The sequence below is a fragment of the Phyllobates terribilis genome, unplaced genomic scaffold, assembly GCF_046119375.1.
Source record: "Phyllobates terribilis strain yellow unplaced genomic scaffold, ASM4611937v1 Scaffold_4__5_contigs__length_816908805, whole genome shotgun sequence".
In the NCBI taxonomy this organism is placed as follows: Eukaryota; Metazoa; Chordata; class Amphibia; order Anura; family Dendrobatidae; genus Phyllobates; species Phyllobates terribilis.
In genome coordinates, this window is record NW_027362764.1 from 325,453,634 (window position 1) to 325,471,610 (window position 17,977).

The 17,977-nt window shown below is 45.0% G+C and overlaps 1 protein-coding gene across 7 annotated transcripts in view; it reads right to left on the bottom strand.

Moving 5' to 3' along the window:
* The window catches only part of LOC141265383 (triple functional domain protein-like), a 1,868,493-nt gene that overhangs the window by 273,885 nt on the left and 1,576,631 nt on the right, over positions 1-17,977 (bottom strand). For all 7 annotated transcript variants that reach the window (XM_073678400.1, XM_073678401.1, XM_073678399.1 and 4 more), the window contains one exon: positions 7,742-7,831. In XM_073678400.1, the coding sequence (XP_073534501.1) occupies positions 7,742-7,831 (90 nt within the window). The remainder of the gene's footprint in view (positions 1-7,741; positions 7,832-17,977) is intronic.

Below are 17,977 nucleotides of genomic sequence, written 5' to 3' on the forward strand. Positions count from 1 at the left end.
CAAAGAGATAGGTTTGTTTAAAACAGCTTTTTGTTCCTCTGAGAAGATGGGTAACTTAACTTTATTTAAACGTGTAATTGAGGAGGAAGGGGTTTGATTTGAATTTTTGTAGAGGTCTTTATAAAAAGAACCTAATCTCTCGTTTATTGTTTTAGGGTTGGTGTGGATTTCCCTGTTGGTACTTTTTAATTGAAAAATTCCCTGTGGTTTTCTCATCCCCTTAGCTAAATTAGCCAAAATCCGCCCCGATTTATTTCCGAATCTATAAAAATAAGCTTCAGATTTGGATAAATGAAATTTTTCCCTTAAGTCTGCGTATTGATTGAATTCCACTTGTTTATTGCGACCAGTGGTTTGCATTTATGATGGATGGGTCAAGCAAGAATTTGGTGTAGGCTTGTTTTAAGTCAGTAGAGAGATCCCCATATCTCTTTAGAACTTTTTTTTGTGGGAAAATGTATACGCCAAAATTTTCCCCCTGAGCACCGCCTTGGCCGACTCCCACAGTAATATTGGGTCGTTTTGGTGTTCCGCGTTGTCTGAAATAAATTCTTGCCACCATAATTTGAGGGAGAAGGTAAAAGAGTCATCTTTACAGAAGTAATTGGGAAATCTCCATAGAAAATCTGTGCCTCTGGGAAAGGACTGTGATAGTTCCAGAATTACTGGAGCATGGTCCGAAATAGCGATATTGTCTATGTGTACAGAGATCAATTTGGCCAACAGGGAAGGGGAGACAAACATATAATCGATTCGAGACCATGAATCATTGGCGTGTGAGAAATGCATAAATTCTCTATTGCTAGGATTAAGTAACCTCCACTTTTCCATTTTCAAATAAAATCTTCCCTGTTTTGTTATTTTCATTTTTTCTTTGCTTTTTCCCCTCATTTGCTCCCAGTTCTATCCCTCCTCCCCCAATTAGTAAAACTTGTCATTTACTGTATTAGGAGTCCAAAGAGAGAGAGGGAGGGGCGGGAGCAGTAATTTCCAATTGGCCACTCAGATCAAGGCGTCCCATGTGTAGAGAGGAGAATAATTTCCTGAATAATTAACTTTTTGTGTCACGATTTTGTTAGGTCTGTTCTCCTTTACCTGTTCGGCTTCCGAATCTCTCTGAGGTTCTTGGACATGAAACTTCGTTGTCATCTTGAGGGGTCCAATCCGGGCTGACCCCTAGGTAGGTTATTGACAAAAGTTTTGGCTTTGTCCGGAGATATGAATTCACGAAAAGAGCCATTTGAGTCTTTCAATCGTAGAGTAGCTGGGTAGCAGAGTTGAAAGCGGACCTTTTCTTTATGGAGTCTAGTGCAGATGGAGCTAAATGCTTTGCGTTTTCTGGTCACCTCAATGGAATAATTCTCAAAGAGCAAAATTTTATGCCCCTGAATGACCAACGGGTGATTGAGCTGTTTATAAGCTCGTATAATGTCTGCTTTATCGTTAAAATCCAGGAATTTCATGATGACCTGTCTAGGTCTGGATGTGTCCCGGTTAGTGGATGTGGAGGGTGGGGGGCCAATCCTGTGTACTCTTTCCACCTTTCTGCCCTCATGTAATTTTAGAGCCTTTGGGATACCGTTTTCACATAGTGGTTTCAGTACACTTTGGGGATATGAGTCCGGTAGTCTCACCAGACGCAAGTTGCTCCGCCGGGAGCGATTCTCCAGGTCATCAATACAGTCTCTCAGGATCATGTTTTCACGAGCAATAGCTGTCACTTTTGCTTGGTCCTCCTTTGAGTCATCCTCAATGGTCTATACCTGCGATTCTAAATCATTCAGCTGTACGGCTTGTTCATCTTGCCTAACCTGTAAGTCCATCAGGGCAGAATTAAGTGGAGATTGAATGATAGATTTAATTTCTGGTAGCAATTTAGCCGTGACCTCAGCTGCCAGTTCTGATGGTTTCATTTGTGTGTCCCCTTTCCTTACCCAAGAGGTGCGGGGTGGTCTAAGGGAGTGGCATGCCTCCTTGTCACCATCTATTTGGGAGAGTTGTTTCTCTTGATCAAGAATTGAGACCATCTTGGTATGATTAGAAATTTCAATATGGCGAGAAGAGGTGGGCTGCTTTTGCCCACTACGAAGGAGGTAGCGGTCCATAAACACAAAAGTTGGTATTTAAAGATAGCCTTCAGCTAGGTGATGATAACAAAGACCTTGAAAGTTCTGAATGTGGGGATCAGATGGTTAATTGGGAAACCATAGGGGAGAACATAAGCGGTTAATTAGAATTCACATGGTCGGCGCCTGAACCGGAAGACTTACAGATTCATATTTTGCAGGTTGTTCTTATTTCATGGTCATCAGAGCAAACTGCCTATTGTCCATTTATAGATTTTATAGATTTTATGCCACACCGTGGCTGGGTATTAGAAGGTAACAGTAATAAATCTTGGATGCAGTACCGGGTTAAGACTGGTTATGGTGTTATTTTGCATATATCCACAAGATGAAGTCAGAGACTCTGCGATGGTGATATTAGAGAGCTCCTGTATATTAGGAAATGGAGAAAAGGAGTCCACTGCAGGATTTTCATGTGCACAGGCTTTTTTTTCCACCTATAGAGCAGTATCTATGTGTCTATAGAGGTTTTATAGTTTAAGTGTGATGCCACATATAGGACCTGGTTCTAAGGATTGCCCAGTGTGGATTTATTGTGGCCTCTGTCAGAGTCTGTGCTGTTAATAACCAGTTTCTCATTGGGTCTCACTCTCCCCAAGTTGGCGGGCGCTTCTATGGCGAGAAACCCCCTCAGGCGGCAGATACAGATCAGGATCTTCCCCTACTTCCGCTCCGGATCTTACCAGACAGCGACTCAGTAGTCACAGCGCTTCTCTCCGATCACCTTCTCTTGTCCTTTGCGGCAGGAGGGAGCCGAGCCCCAAGCGATCCTCAGAGCCTTCGCTTGACCACCCCAGTCAGGACCGCCGACACCCTCCTGGGCGCACTCCGGGACTGCCCAGCAGGAAAGACCGTGGCTTCAGGGATCCAGGTAGGCCCGAAATCAGAAATCGGCACCGCTGCTCTTGGAGGCTCTTCTCGGGATCCCTTCCGATCTTGGGTTGTCACCTGAGATGTTAGAATGGTGGATGGACCCGAGAAACTTGTTTTAATTGCTGAAATTGAGAGTTAGACTCGGAGCTCCCAGCTTGATGTCCTTCTCCTTCAGCAGCTAAACAGGCCCCCTTCCAAAGCATTCTTTTTCATTTTTTTAATCTGTCTATGCGACTTGGGTGTGTAATCCGCTGAGAACTTCAGTAAATCACTCCTGTACTTCAGTGTATTAGGGCCTCAGTAATTTATTTATAGACAACCTACCAGCCAAAGTTTAATAAGAAATTACAGGAAGTAGAGACTGAGACAGAACAACATGATTGTAAGGGTGTCAATGGGGTAACAAAGGAAGCAGACATAATTTAAAAGATAACTTTAAACAGCCATTTTAACAGCCAATTTAACATTTTGCAGCAGCAAACAATCACTGTTTCAGTGCAGACACTGCTACTGAATCATCCTGGTGACTTAACATGTATGGCAAAAGGTGGGAAACTGCTTTAAAATTCCCTTCCCACGTCCTGACTTACATGTATGACATGGAGAGACTTTAGAAAAAGCATCATGCTGAACATGTACATCATGTTGAATGCACAGCCTCAAAAGCTAACCCCCCCAAAAATCATTATAGTGGCATTGCATTCACCGACAGCTTAACCTCTTACAATCCACAGTCAATTAAGACTACAGTATGTAATGGTTTGACACAGAAAAGGATTGCTATAATATCCTTTCTTTGTCTCACAATTTGAACAAGAGACACTAAGAAACTCCATTCAATGGAGCAAAACAAAAATTGCCTTTTCTTCCATGAAACATATTTTTATTGTTGTATTCCTATCACCGTTTAGATTTGAGATACCTTGCTATTTTTATCACATGGTAAAAATTAAATTAAAGAATTGACGGAATTGCTATTTGCATTTAATCCGAAAACTTGACAAAAGCTAATCAATAAACTATATTTACATCAAAAGATTCCATGCAGTGGGCAGGGAAAAGTTGCCGGAGACCTTCCTTGCCGTCTAATCTCCTGTGTGGCTCGATACTCAGTGGCTTTTAAACAATGTTTTTCTCTGAAATGCCGCAGAGTTTCAAAGCTAAACATCCATGGCTAAAATCATACAGCGTCTGATACTGCTCAATCCACGGGCAGCATGTATGTCTCAACTGGCAGGTACACTTTCAAAGGAATCCATCACCAGGTTTCTGCTTTTGTAGCAAAGCCAGGTAGGTTAGTATTAAATCTTAGCATTGCAGGTCTTGATTCACTAGGTGCGTCAATCTGTTGGATGCTGAGTAGAGTCGAGTGTGCTACTCATGAGTGACCAGCCAAAATTTGAGTTATAGCTGGGAGAGACATGCCAGGGACTCTCTCTGAATGGAGACGGCATAGGTCAGCTAGGAAAGCTGAACAGTCTGTGCGTTGGAGCTGCAGCCTGTTCAGTGTGAACTGTGCCCATGTGGAAGCTGCCAGTGCTCGGGCAAAGGCAATTTCAAATGCGGTAATTGTAATTTCTGCTTGTTCCATCTCACTGATAAATCCCTAAACATAGGTGACAATATGCATACAGTACTGGATTTTATTTCTTGTCACACTAAATTTGTGGTCTATATAATATTTTGCCCATGTCTTTTATTTTATAGGAAAAAACATTCGCCCTCTTTTTGTCCGGTTTCGTGAACACTTTAAATCAATTCAAACCAGAAAGGGATCACAGAGATTAATTCAGCATATATGGGATTGCCATGATGGCAACCCACGTGTCTTACACTTTGCGGGTCTGGAACAGGTTCATTTACCTGTGCAAGGAAGAGATCTACATAAACTCCTTCTTAGAAGAGAAGTTTGTTTGATTTTGCGCACACTGGTGCAAGGTCCCATTAGTTTTAATGATAAAATCGACATGGCGTTTTTTGGTAAAAGTGTCTTTGATGAATTTCTGTTTTTAAATGTGTTTTTTGGTAATTTTTGACAGGGAATCTTTTCAGAACGCAAAATATGGGGTTTACCAGTCTAACATTGGTTGTTCAGATAAAAAGGTGTGTATAGAATTTAAATACTTACCTCCGAAAAATCCCTTGTATTCCGTGACCCGTACAAGCCCAAATTGTTAGAACCTTGCTGTTAGGTTTTTTTTCCTTTGCTGGTCACATGACCTTGTTGGCCTATTTAGTCCTGCTCCGCCCTTCTGGCTTTGCTGGACTTCATTGTATATCTACTTTCTAGCTAGCCTGTGCTCTGTATCTAACTCTGTTAGTTTGCTTGGTCTACGGACCTCTATGTTCTATCTATTTTGTTTGTTCGTCTGTCTGCTACTATTTCTGTTAGGAGGTGTCCCATATTCCTCCCAGTCCTTAGTACTTGTAGGGATTCCCTCCCCACATCTATAGGTCTTCGTACAGACTAGATTAGGACTTTAGCAGGTTTGATCGCAGGATCAGGTTCCCTGTTACATCGTAGGGATTCAGCTGAGTCTCATAGTAGGGACAGATCTCCTCTCTTTCCTTAGCTTTGGTAGCAGAACATAACACAAATAAGCACGAAACGGCCGTTGTCTATCATGTGTACGGACTCTCCGGCTTCATGTTTTTAACAATATGCAATAAAGGCAGATCTATTTATTTATCTATCTATCTATCTATCTATATTTGGTTGCTATCTCTTTTTACAAACTGTTTATTTCCTGTTATACTGTATCTTTGTACCCAGATGAGTCTGTTTTTTTTTAAATCACTTGTAGTTTTATGGAAGAAATAAAACTGCACGTTTGAACCAACTGCATTACCTGTGTGAAAGTTATAGAATGCCTATCAGAGAAAGTGAATCCCTACAATTGGTGGAGAATGTGGTCATGAAGTGTCAGAGAGCACAGACGATAGCAGTATAAAGATTTAAAGTTAAAAGCAGCTATGCAGTCTGAAAGCATGGATGAGCTGTCCTGCCTGCAGGTGGTATTTCTGTGGAGTCATGGCATCACTGATGCAGCTTAGGAAGCCTGGGAGCCATCTCTTTAGGTGGTGTAATGCAGTGGAGAACCAAAATCCGCAATGCTGGGGGCGAGGTTCACATAGTACCTCGGTATAGAGAGATGGTGTGTCATGGCTTGGTTTGGGGATTTGATTCGGTGACTTCTTACTCTGTGGTCGGTTCTCATGTCTGCTGAACTATTGCCCTTTTCTTCTATGTTCTTATGCTGACAGTTCCAATTGCCTTTATATTTCCTTTCTGCGTTTGCTCCTCTTCAGGTTTTCCTATTGACCCGATTAGGTTGCCCTATCACATTCTGGGGATGGCTATATACAGGTGCTTCACACAAAATTAGAATATCATCAAAAAGTTAATTTATTTCAGTTCTTCAATACAAAAAGTATTATATATATATATATATATATATATATATATATTATATTATACAGAGTCATTACAAACAGAGTGATCTATTTCAAGTGTTTATTTCTGTTAATGTTGATGATTATGGCTTACAGCCAATGAAAACACAAAATTCATTATCTAGGTAAATTAGAATACTTTATAAAAACAGCTTGAAAAATGTTTTTAAAATCCGAAATGTTGGCCTACTGAAATGTATGTTCAGTAAATGCACTCAATAAGTGGTTGGGGCTTCTTTAGCATCAATGCGGCGTGGTATGGAGGCGATCAGCCTGTGGCACTGCTGAGGTGTTATGGATGCCCAGGATGCTTTGATAGCATCCTTCAGCTCGTCTGCATTGTTGGGTCTGATGTCTCTCATCTTCCTCTTGACAATACCCCATAGATTCTCTATGGGGTTAAGGTCAGGCGAGTTTTCTGGCCAATCAAGCACAGTGATACTGTTGTTTTTAAACTTGGCATTGGTACTTTTGGCAGTGTGGACAGGTGCCAAGTCCTGCTGGAGAATGAAATTTCCATCTCCAAAAAGCTTGTCGGCAGAGGGAAGCATGAATTGCTCTAAAATCTCCTGGTAGATGGCTGCGCTGACTTTGGTCTTGATAAAAACTGTGGACCTACACCAGCAGATGACATGGCTCCCCAAACCATCACTGATTGTGGAAACTTCACACTAGACCTCAAAGCAGGCTGGATTGTGTGCCTCTCCACTCTTCCTCCAGACTCTGGGACCTTGATATCCAAATGAAAATTGGAACTCTGTGACCTTGTGAAGTGTGTCAATGACTGCCTTCTGGACATCTGTCAAGTCAGCAGTCTTTCCTGTGATTGTGGAGCCTACTGAAACAAACTAAGGAACCTTTTTAAATGCTTAGGAAGCCTTTGCAGGTGTTTTTTGTTAATTATTTCAATTTACTGAGATAATGACTTTCGTGCTTTCATTGGCTGTAAGCCATAATCATCAACATTAACAGAAATAAACACTTGAAATAGATCACTCTGTTTGTAATGACTCTATATAGTATGAGTTTCATTTTTTGTATTGAAGAACTGAAATAAATTAACTTTTTGATGATATTCTAATTTAGTGAGATGCACCTGTATATATTTATTAGAAGTTGAAAGTTGTCCCCAGTCTTTAAGCATAACTTGAATTGTAGGGTATATAATATTTCTATTTCAATGTAAAAATAAGGGTAAAAGCTTTTGAAATATGGCGATTGAGAAAAAAAACACTCTCTGTGTCATTAAGAACTAAAGTAGATTGAAGATATTTAAATAATCAACTTACCTCAAAATATGTGTCGATGTATTCTGAAACAATATGCTCAGAATTTGGTTTGTTTTGGCAGTAAACTATATACATATGTAATCTTCTTTCCTGTAACACAATAAAAATAAGACTGATTAATTCAGACCATTATAACAATATTGATATCTAATACCTTTACAATAATGTCATGCCATTCCCAATGCTATTAGTAAGTAATTATTGGGATTTTTTTGGTTCTTAGATTGACAGAAGAGGAAGAGGTAGGCAGAAACCCTATGAGGAGGATGCTAATTATCTACATATTAGAAAAAAAATAAAATTTCTGCCTAAATTCAAATATGTTGTCCATGACTTTACCATTGCTGGCCTAGCGTTAGGATAGGTCATCAATGTCTGATCGGTGGTTATGCAACACCTGGCATACTCCCTGATCAGCTGCTAGGTGTTGGTGTGGCACCCCAGGGGTCTGGTTTCCACAGTAACAGCCATGTTATGTCTGAGAGCAGGTGGGAGGTCTCTTGGTCAGGGATCCTATGCATGCCACACCTCCTGCCCAGTCCTGGGAGGGGAAGAACTTCCCCTATATAAACCTAGGGCTGAGGCAGGGTTAGTGAGTAGAGAAGAAGCAGAGAAAAGAAGCAAATATAGGAAGAAACAACAGGAGCTCTGTGGGAGCAGTGTTACAAGGAGTCAGGGGCTGGCAGCTGCAGAGCTCGCCCTGACTGAGAAGTTATCACCGGACCCGGAGTCCGAGGCTGTGGGGACTAACTCCTATCCAGCAGCAGAAACCGACCGGCAGGGGATTGCAGGTCCTCTGGCCCAGAAACCCGAAGGCCCCGAGTCACCGGCCATACGGGTGAGCACCACACGGTACACTCAGGGACGTGGGCTACTTATACCCGCCTCTAGCAAGGTAGCCAGAATAGTATCGTTAGTTTGGGAGGCCTACAACTCCGCCTGGCCAGGGGAGATCCCATCTGCTCAAGGACTGACCAGGCCCCAATCGCTAGCCAGTACTCCGGGAGGGTCTATCTTTGTCACCAGTAAAGACCCTGAACTACACAGTACCGTCTCCGAGTGGTTCCTGCTACCCCCATCATCCACGTCGGCTGCCCTGAGGCCATACCCCTCCCGTTGGGGGTTATACTATCACGCTGCACAATCCTACCACCGGCCTCAGCGGTCTGCCCTGCAGCAGCAGCTCCCTGGCTGCACTCAACGGGTGGCGTAGTCGTCCAACATCTACCGCTAAAACAGCGCCACTTAGTCTGACTCCCTGGGCACGGACCGGATCACCGCCACGAGACTACAACCCTCAACAGATCCGGCTCCGGGTAAGCTCCCGCGTGCGCAACGCAGCGCGACACAGGCCCAGGGGCGCGTCATTGGCAACCACCGAAACTGCTCATATACTTAGCTGCTAAGTCTACTGTATAGTTGCCCTGGCCGGATATTGCACATCCTACTGATTTGAATAGCAGGTGGATGTGCAGTAATGTAGAGCAGCCATGTAACTGGTCAGTTCTGGCCACCGCCAACACCGAGGACAGCTGATCAGGGAGTGTGCCGAGTGGTGCATCAACACCGATCAGACATTGATCATTTATCCTAAGGCCATCAATGTAAAACTTGTGGACAACCTCTTTAAACCTGTTCTACATGCAATACAACCTCAATGACTTACTGTAACTACAGTTAGTATGTAACCAGTGTTGTAGCCATATTCTGCAATGTGCAATCACTAACCTTAGTAGATTGCATCACAGACCTTTCAGTTTCAGTCATAGGGGCAGCGCTTTTTACTAGTTCAGTCATGTTCTGTCATTGTTCTGTTCAAAATTATTCATACCCACTGCATGTGATTGTTTGCAGTGACTGGTCTGACATCACAGCAACCACCTAGCAAATCCCGCAAGTGCGCACTGCCCATCTGCTCCCTGGGCATGAGCACTGATTAAGTGTACAGCTTCAGCTTCATATCAGATGAGCGTGTGCTCCGGAGGCCTACTCTTTTTTATCTTGAACTGTATTGACAGCAGGTGCAACAGGAAATCAGTGGTGTGCATAGTGGAGGGGACACAGTGGCGCGCATAGCGTGCACACTCACACGTCATATAACCACTGACTCACAGCGGCTCTGGAGCAAGCGAGCAAGCCCAGGGAGCGGAAGGGCAGTGCGCATGCGTGGGACTTGCTAGGTGGTTGCCGTGACATCAGGGACTTGCTAGGTGGTTGCCGTGACATCAGGCCAGTCACGGCAATCAATCAGCTGCAATTCTGAACAGAACCGTTACTGAATCAGTAAAAAGCGTCGCCCCTATGACTGAGACGAAAAGTATGTGAGGGAATCCCCTAATGATATAAAGTGTTTTTACACATATATACTGGGAGCTTTTCTTAGAGAAAACAATGTCAGTGCTGCACATTGCATAACAACAAACTGGGCCAGATTAATACCCAAAATGGACATGTCAGGTTCCCTTTAATCTGCGTGTGTGTGGTCACATATAGTTACTCTGTAAAAGCCATGCCTGTAACGTGTCTCCAAGTATCTATTCTTAAGGCCAGGGCCCGACTATCAGTATTTGGTCAATATTTTTTTCTTAGGAGTGGGAGCCAAAACCAGGTGAGGAACAATCAGAGAAAAGGTATAATAAAAGCCGGCTCTTTTTGCTAAGCGGAGCAGAGGAAGCCAGATCACCAAAAATAGAAGGATTGCCCATCAAGAGTCCTAGCACTCGTAATCCCAGTCAAAATCGTAGCTCACAGATTTTGACTGGGTTTACGGGCACTAGGACCCCCCTATCCCTGACGGGTCAACCTCGCTCAGCTTCCGCTGGCCGCGGGAGCTTCCTGACTTAGTGGAGGAGAGGATGCAGACAGATACGCTGGCTAAAGAATAAATAGCAGGACCAAAAAGGGCAGCGTTTGAAGAGAGGTGTACCGAAGGCAGCGTGGTGGACTTTAACCACATTTGGGGTTATGAGTAGTGTTGAGCCACCCCCGTAGTGTTCGAGTTCGGATCGGTTCGTCGAACACCCGTATCTTCGCCGAACTGTTCGTCGAACACCTTCGAACACCGTTAAAACCAATGGCAGGCAAACAAAAACACATAGAAACACATAGAAAACACTTCAAAGGTGTCCAAAAGCTGACAAACTGCTCAAAAGACACAACTAACACATGGAAAAGTGACAAGTACATACAGTCATGCGAAAAGAAAAGAGGTGGAGGAGTAAAAGGAGGGGGAGACACAGATATAGGCATGTCATGCCCTTCTAAAAAAAAAAAAGGGCGAAGCCGACACAGCCAGTCCGTTCCTGCCCGTGCGACCTCTGGGTTGCCGGGTTTGTGCAAGAGCCGCGGTGGACCCTGACGGCCAGCCCCCCTCTCCCAATACTGGTGCCTGTCCGCTGGTGGGTCGAGCGAGCCCCCCTGTGGTGGAGGCAGGTCTAAGCTTTTTAATTTAAATTGTCTCTCTAATTTGAATGAGTACACTTTAAATCCTTTTACAAGGATCTATTGAAGGGCAAGTCTCATGCCAGCAGCCGTGGTAATTCCAGCTCCAGTAGCGTCCACTAAAGCTGCTGCAGTTCAAAAGCTTTTATAAGGATCGAGCTTGGCGGTCCACCGCAAGGCGTCCTACCACCAGTCCCAGCCCCTATGCCTTGGGGTGCCTCCCCGATGCTCTTCACTGAGTGTCCCGGGGGCCCGAACCATTTCCTTTGAAAAAATTAAGTGTCCAAACTACAGGTGGTGTAGCTTGCTTAACAGCTGGGATAATCAGCTGACTAGCAGACACTGCTACTAGGCACAAAGTATTTCCTGGGCTAGATGCAGTTAAAAATTTGTAATTAGATACTCTCGTTGGATGCTGAGAAAGCATTCCATAGAGTCTCCTGGCACGCCATATATTATTCTCTTAAAAAGCTTGGGGAGGGGTCTAGGGGACCCTTTTATAGCCAAAATCATGGCCCTGTATCACAATACGTCACCTAGGCTGAAGATGAATGGAACATTTTCATCACCTTTCATAATCACCAATGGGACAAGGCAGGGACGTCCTCTGTCCCCTCTCTTATACATCCTAGTGACGGAGCACCTGCTCTCATTAATTCGCCATAACCCCAATATTAGGTGGATTGAGGTGGGAGGCACCGAGTACAAGAGCTCTGCATTTGCTGATGATGTCCTAGTATATATCACTCAATCACATATATCCATCCCTGCTGTTATGGCTGAAATAGATCACTTTGTTACATGGTCAAATTTTAGAAATCAATGCAGTGTAGTCTGAGGCCCTCAATGTCTCCCTCCCCAAATCCATACAGGATTCCATCCAGTCCAACTTTCCATTTGCCTGGCCCTCACAGGGTATCAAATACTTAGGAACTCGTATTCATGGAGACCTCTCCCGTCTATGTTATCTTAATTTTGGGCCCTTTATTGAACAGACCATACAGACCACGGTTGGCAAGTTAGAACTGTAAGATTCACTACGTGAACCACTGGTGTTTTGTGGAAAAGCACATGTACACTGTGTTCCAAATTATTATGCAAAAAGTGTTTAGGAGTGATAAGGTAAGAATTTTTTTGTTTCTCAGTTAAACTCATTGATGGTGATGTGTGTCAGGGCTCTTTATATCACTGTAAGCAATTGCAGACACCTGTGCTAATTAGTTTGGCAGGTGTGTCCAATGAAAGGCAAGACTACTTAAGAAGGCTGTCCAACATTATTAAGCAGCCTACATTTTCTGCCAAAATGGGAAAGAAAAAGGATGTGTCGGCTGCTGAGAAGCAACAAATTGTGGAGTGTTTAGGTCAAGGCATGACTACAATCAACATTGCCAAGACACTTCATCCTGATCATCGCACAATCAAGAAGTATGTAGCTGATTCACAGTACACACGTGTGCGTGCTGATAAGGGAAAATTGAGGACTCTTTCCTACAGGCAATTACGTCAGGTTAAAAGAGCAGCAGCAAAAAAGCCTTGTCATAGCAGCAGACAAGTTTTTGAAGCTGCTGGTGCCTCCAACGTCCCCCGAACAACAAGATGCAGGGTCCTTCAGAGGTTTGCAGCTGTGCGTAAGCCATCCTGTCGACCTCCTCTATCCACTGTACACAAGCAGAAACGGCTCCAGTTGGCCAAACAATACATGAAGACTAACTTCAAAACTGTTTTGTTCACCGATGAGTGCCATGCAACGCTCGATGATCCAGATGGATGGAGTGGAGGATGGCTGGTTGATGGACACCCCATGCAAACACGGCTAAGGCGCTAACAAGGAGGAGGTGTAGTAATGTTTTGGGCTGGAATCATGGGGAGAGAGATTGTCGGCCCCTTTAGGATCCCTGAAGGGGTAAAGATGAACTCCGTAATGTATGTGGAGTTTCTCAAACAGCACTTCTTGCCATGGTTCAAGAAGAAGAACCGTGTATTCCGCAGCAAGATCATTTTCATGCATGATAATGCACCGTCTCATGCTGCACATAACACATCTGCATCTCTGGCGGATATGGGCATAAAAAGGGGACAACCTTATGGTGTGATCCCTATGCTCCTCTGACCTCAACCCCATTAAGAACCTCTGGAGCATCATCAAAAGGAGTGTCTATGATGGTGGGAGGCAGTTCACATCTAAGCAACAGCTCTGGGAGGGTATTCTGTCCTCATGCAAAACAATTGAAGCAGAAACCATCCAAAACCTGACAAATTCAATGGACGAGACAGTTCAGAAGCTCCTTTCGAACAAGGGGTCCTATGTGCAAATGTAACATCACCTAGAATAAAGTTTTGAGTTGAAAACTGTTTGATTTCAGTTTCTAATAACGCTTATAATTTCAAAAATGACCATTTTTTTGGTCTTTATTAAAATGAAAAGGTTGATCGAAAAGTTTGGGGGATCTAAGAGTGTGGCAACCCAGTAGTCATGATTACTTCGAATTCTGACAATATGAGGGTCATGCTGCAGGTAGTGCAGCAAGAAGGCACTTATGTGTCTTGCGCATCTCGGAGCCCCAAAATTATTTTCCGGGCTAGATGCAGCTAAAAATTATTTTTAATTTTAAATCTGGTGAAGCTCATTATAGATGGCCTAATAGGATCAGTGCTGCACACTGCTACAAAGCCCAAATTATTTTCCAGTCAAGATACAGATAAACATGATTAGTAATTTGAAAGCTTAAAAAGGTTGGTAGGGTGATTTTAACCAATCATCAAGCTTTTACTCTCCCCAGGATGACACAGGGGTAGAAAAGTCGTTTCGGATCCATGATTTGTTCATCTTTATGAACGTGAGTCTGTCTACATTATCAGTGGAGAGCCGCGTGCGCTTATCTGTCAGCACACCACCAGCAGCGCTGAACACACGTTCAGACAGAACGCTGGCTGCGGGGCATGACAAGATCTCCAAGGCGTAAGTGGCTAGCTCCGGCCATTTATCCAGATTGGAAGCCCAAAAAGAGCAAGGGTCCAGTGACACAGTCGTGGCTTCAATGTTTACTTGGAGATACTCCTGTACCATCGTCTCTAGGCGTTGACTATGTGTCAGACTTCTTGTCTCCTGTGGCCTTGCAAAGGATGGGCTAAAAAAGTGGTGAAATGATTCCGCAAAATTGATGTTACCAGCAGATACTGTGGTTCTGTTACGGTTTGAGTGCTGAACACTTGACGGTCCCACGGTTGGCAAGTTGGAACTGTGAGATTCACTACGTGCACCACTGGTATTTTGTGGAAAAGCACATGTAAGATTCTGCAACAGTCTCTGCTGATACTCCTGCATGCGTGCATCCCTTTCTATGGCAGGAATAATTTCTGCAAATTTACTTTTGTACCGGGGATCTAACAGTGTGGCAACCCAGTAGTCAGGATTATTTCTAATTCTCACAATTCGAGGGTCATGTTGCAGGTAGTGCAGCAAGAAGGCACTCATGTGTGTTGCGCATCCAGGAGCACCAAGTCCCTGTTGTGTTGGTGGCGAGGTAACAATCATGCTTCCTTCCTCTGTCCTCTCCCCCCAACCTCACACAACAGAAATGTGATCAAGGTCTCCCTCATCAGTTCGTCCTCCACTTCTTCCTGGGCTCCTGCACCTTCCTCACTAGTTTGGCTGCTACCATGCGCCCTGGTAAAATCATCTCCCCCACCCTCACATGCCTGCCGCCTTGGTGCTGCCGACCGTCTGGACCTTGCAGATGTTAGCCCTTCCGCATACAACTCCTCCTCCTCTACTTCCTCCACCTCCTCTTGTGCCACCACCTGACTCCGAATTCTGTTTAACATGTGCTCCAGCATGTAAATCACCGGAATAGTCATGCTGATAATGGCATCGTCAGCACTAAACATCTTCGTCGCCATTTCAAAACTGTGCAGAAGGGTGCATAGGTCCCTGATCTGAGACCACTCCTCCAGCGTGATTTGCCCCACCTCTGAATCTCGTTGGCCCAGGCTATACGTCAGAACGTATTGCACCAGGGCTTGTCGGTGCTGCCACAGTCGCTGCAACATGTGCAGAGTTGAATTCCACCGGGTAGGCACATCGCATTTTAGCCGGTGAAGTGGCAGGCCCAACGACTTCTGTAGAGATGTAAGTCGCTGAGCTGCGGGATGCGAACGGCGGAAGTGAGCACACAGCGACCGTGCCCTCTGCAGAAGGCCATCTAGTCTGGGATAGTGGGCTAAAAATTGCTGGACAACCAGGTTCAACACGTGAGCCATACAAGGCACGTGTGTGACATTGCCCCGGCGAAGGGCCGCACCCAGGTTTGCAGCATTGTCGCACACGGCCTTCCCTGGTTTCAGGTCCAGTGGAGACAACCATTCATGAAATTGGTTCTCCAGAGCTGACCACAACTCCTCAGCTGTGTGACTCACATTTCCCAGACATTTCAATGTAAAAACCGCCTGATGACGTTGAGCCCTACTGCCAGCATAGTAAGGAGGTGTGCAGGATCCCTTCTGCGCAGTTAGAAAGCTTGTGGCATGACCAGACAGGCTTTGGGTGCAGGTGGAAGACCGAGAGGAGGTTGAGGAGGCAGAAGCAGTGGAGGAACTTTGACATAAAGAGGATTGACGCACAACTCGTGGGGACGGCAAGACTTGGACAGCAGCCCCTTGTCCTGCTGTCACCATAGTTACCCAGTGCCCAGTCAGCGACATGTAACGCCCCTGTCCATGCCTACTCGTCCAAGTGTCTGTGGTGAAATGCACCCTGTCACACACAGAGTTTCTCAAAGAAGCGGTGATGTTGTGTGCGACATGCTGGTGGAGCGCAGGCACACCTTTCTTTGAGAAGTAGTGCCGACTGGGCATCTGGTACTGGGGCACTGCGACGGACATAAGGTCTCGAAAATCCTCTGTGTCCACCAGGCGGAAAGGCAGCATTTCTGTAGCCAAGAGCTTGCAGATGGTGAAATTCAACCTCTTAGCTTTCTCATGGCTAGGAGGAAATGGTCTTTTACTTGTCCACATCTGAGGGACCGAGGGCTGGCTATTGTGCTTAGACGGGGTTGATAAGGGTGTCCCCGGCAAACTGCCGGTCTGTGAGGAAGATGCAGGCGGACATGTTAGGTTGCCTTGATCCAAAGGTGGTGCTATCGATGTCGGACAGCGCTCAAGACCAGCTGGTGTTACCACCTCCAAAGAAAATGATGACCTGCCAATCACGCTGGCTGTTGCGGGTAAAGAGGTGGCAGGTCTGCGCCCCAAAACAGGTGTGACTGCTGTCCCCCCAGTCACAGAGGATGAAGAGGCCGCGGATGCACAAGATATGGCAGACGGTGGTTGGCCCGGCCGGCTAGACCGCATTGTAGCACACTGAGCTTCCCACTGCAACTTATGCTTCATGTCCATGTGCCGGTTCATGCATGAAGTACTCAAACTATGTATTTTTTGGCCTCTACTTAGCTTTTGCTGACAAATGTTACAGATAACACGAGTTGGGTCATCTTTATCGATCTGAAAAAATGCCCAGGCTATGCAAGGCTTAGCACCCATGCGACCTGAAGAGCCACCACGACTTGTGGTGAGAGGCAGAGTTGTGTTTGAGGATGCAGTTGTTGACGTGCTTCCAGTACTACGTCTCTGTCCAGGAAGGCGCAACTGACCTCGTCGTCACTAGCATCTTCCTCCACCTCCTCTGCTGACCTCATCTCCTGACTGTGGGTTGACAGTAAGTGGGATCTCCGACCTCATCATCATCACCCTGTGCGTTATCACACCCGTCGTCCTCAGAGCCAACCTGTTCCTGCCCTGACAAAAAACTAAAGTTGTCGCTCCAATCAGGTATTTGAGTCTTATCATCGTCTTCCTCATTGTCTCCACCAACAGGAGTTACAGTTTGGGAATGAGGGTCTACATTATGGTCAGAACCTTCTGCGTCTGGTCCTGGATCCGACTCATAAAGATTCTGGGCATCAGTGCAGATCATTTCCTCGTCTGGATTCACAGAAGCGCTGGAGTCGACCTCTGATTCCCAGGCTATAGTATGAGTAAACAGCTCTGCAGACTCAACCATCTGTTCTACCTCATACTCAGACGGGCAGCTGGAGATTTGGGAGCTGTGAGGAAGCAAGTGCGATTTGGGTGACACCTTTGAGGACTGGAGTATTTGTGATGTTGAAGTTGATGTGGAGGAGAGCCCACTTAAAGGAGCACTTGATATCCGTTGAAGCACCTGCTCTTTTTGTGCCTCATCTGGAATTTGTAGCGATTGGCGTGGCCGTAAGAAAGGGATCTTATCACATTGTCCGCTAAAAGAAGTAGACATTTTAGTTTGGCTGGAAGATGGTCTTTCTTCTGCACCTACCCCACGGACACAACCTTTTTTCCCCTTCCCAACACGCCTATTCCCCTTTCCACCAGCAGCAGGCCTTTTTCCACTCATTTTGGTGGTTAACTAATTCACAACTCTGGAGTTGTTTGCACAAAAAAACAATGGATGGTAACCGAGCAGAGCTGAGTGGCCAAACTGTGGTATTAGGCCAAAACTATTGGCTGGGTTAGATGCAGAAAAAAATTATTTTTAATTTGCAACCTGATGGTGGTCAGTATAGATGGACTAATAGACCAAGTCCCACACACCGCTAGAAGCCCAAATATTTTTTCAGAGCTAGATGCAGAAAATTTTTTTATTCAATTTGCAACCTGATGGAGGTCAGTATAGATGGACTAATAGACCAAGTCCCACACACTGCTAGAAGCCCAAATATTTTTTCAGAGCTAGATGCAGAAAAAAATTATTTTTAATTTGCA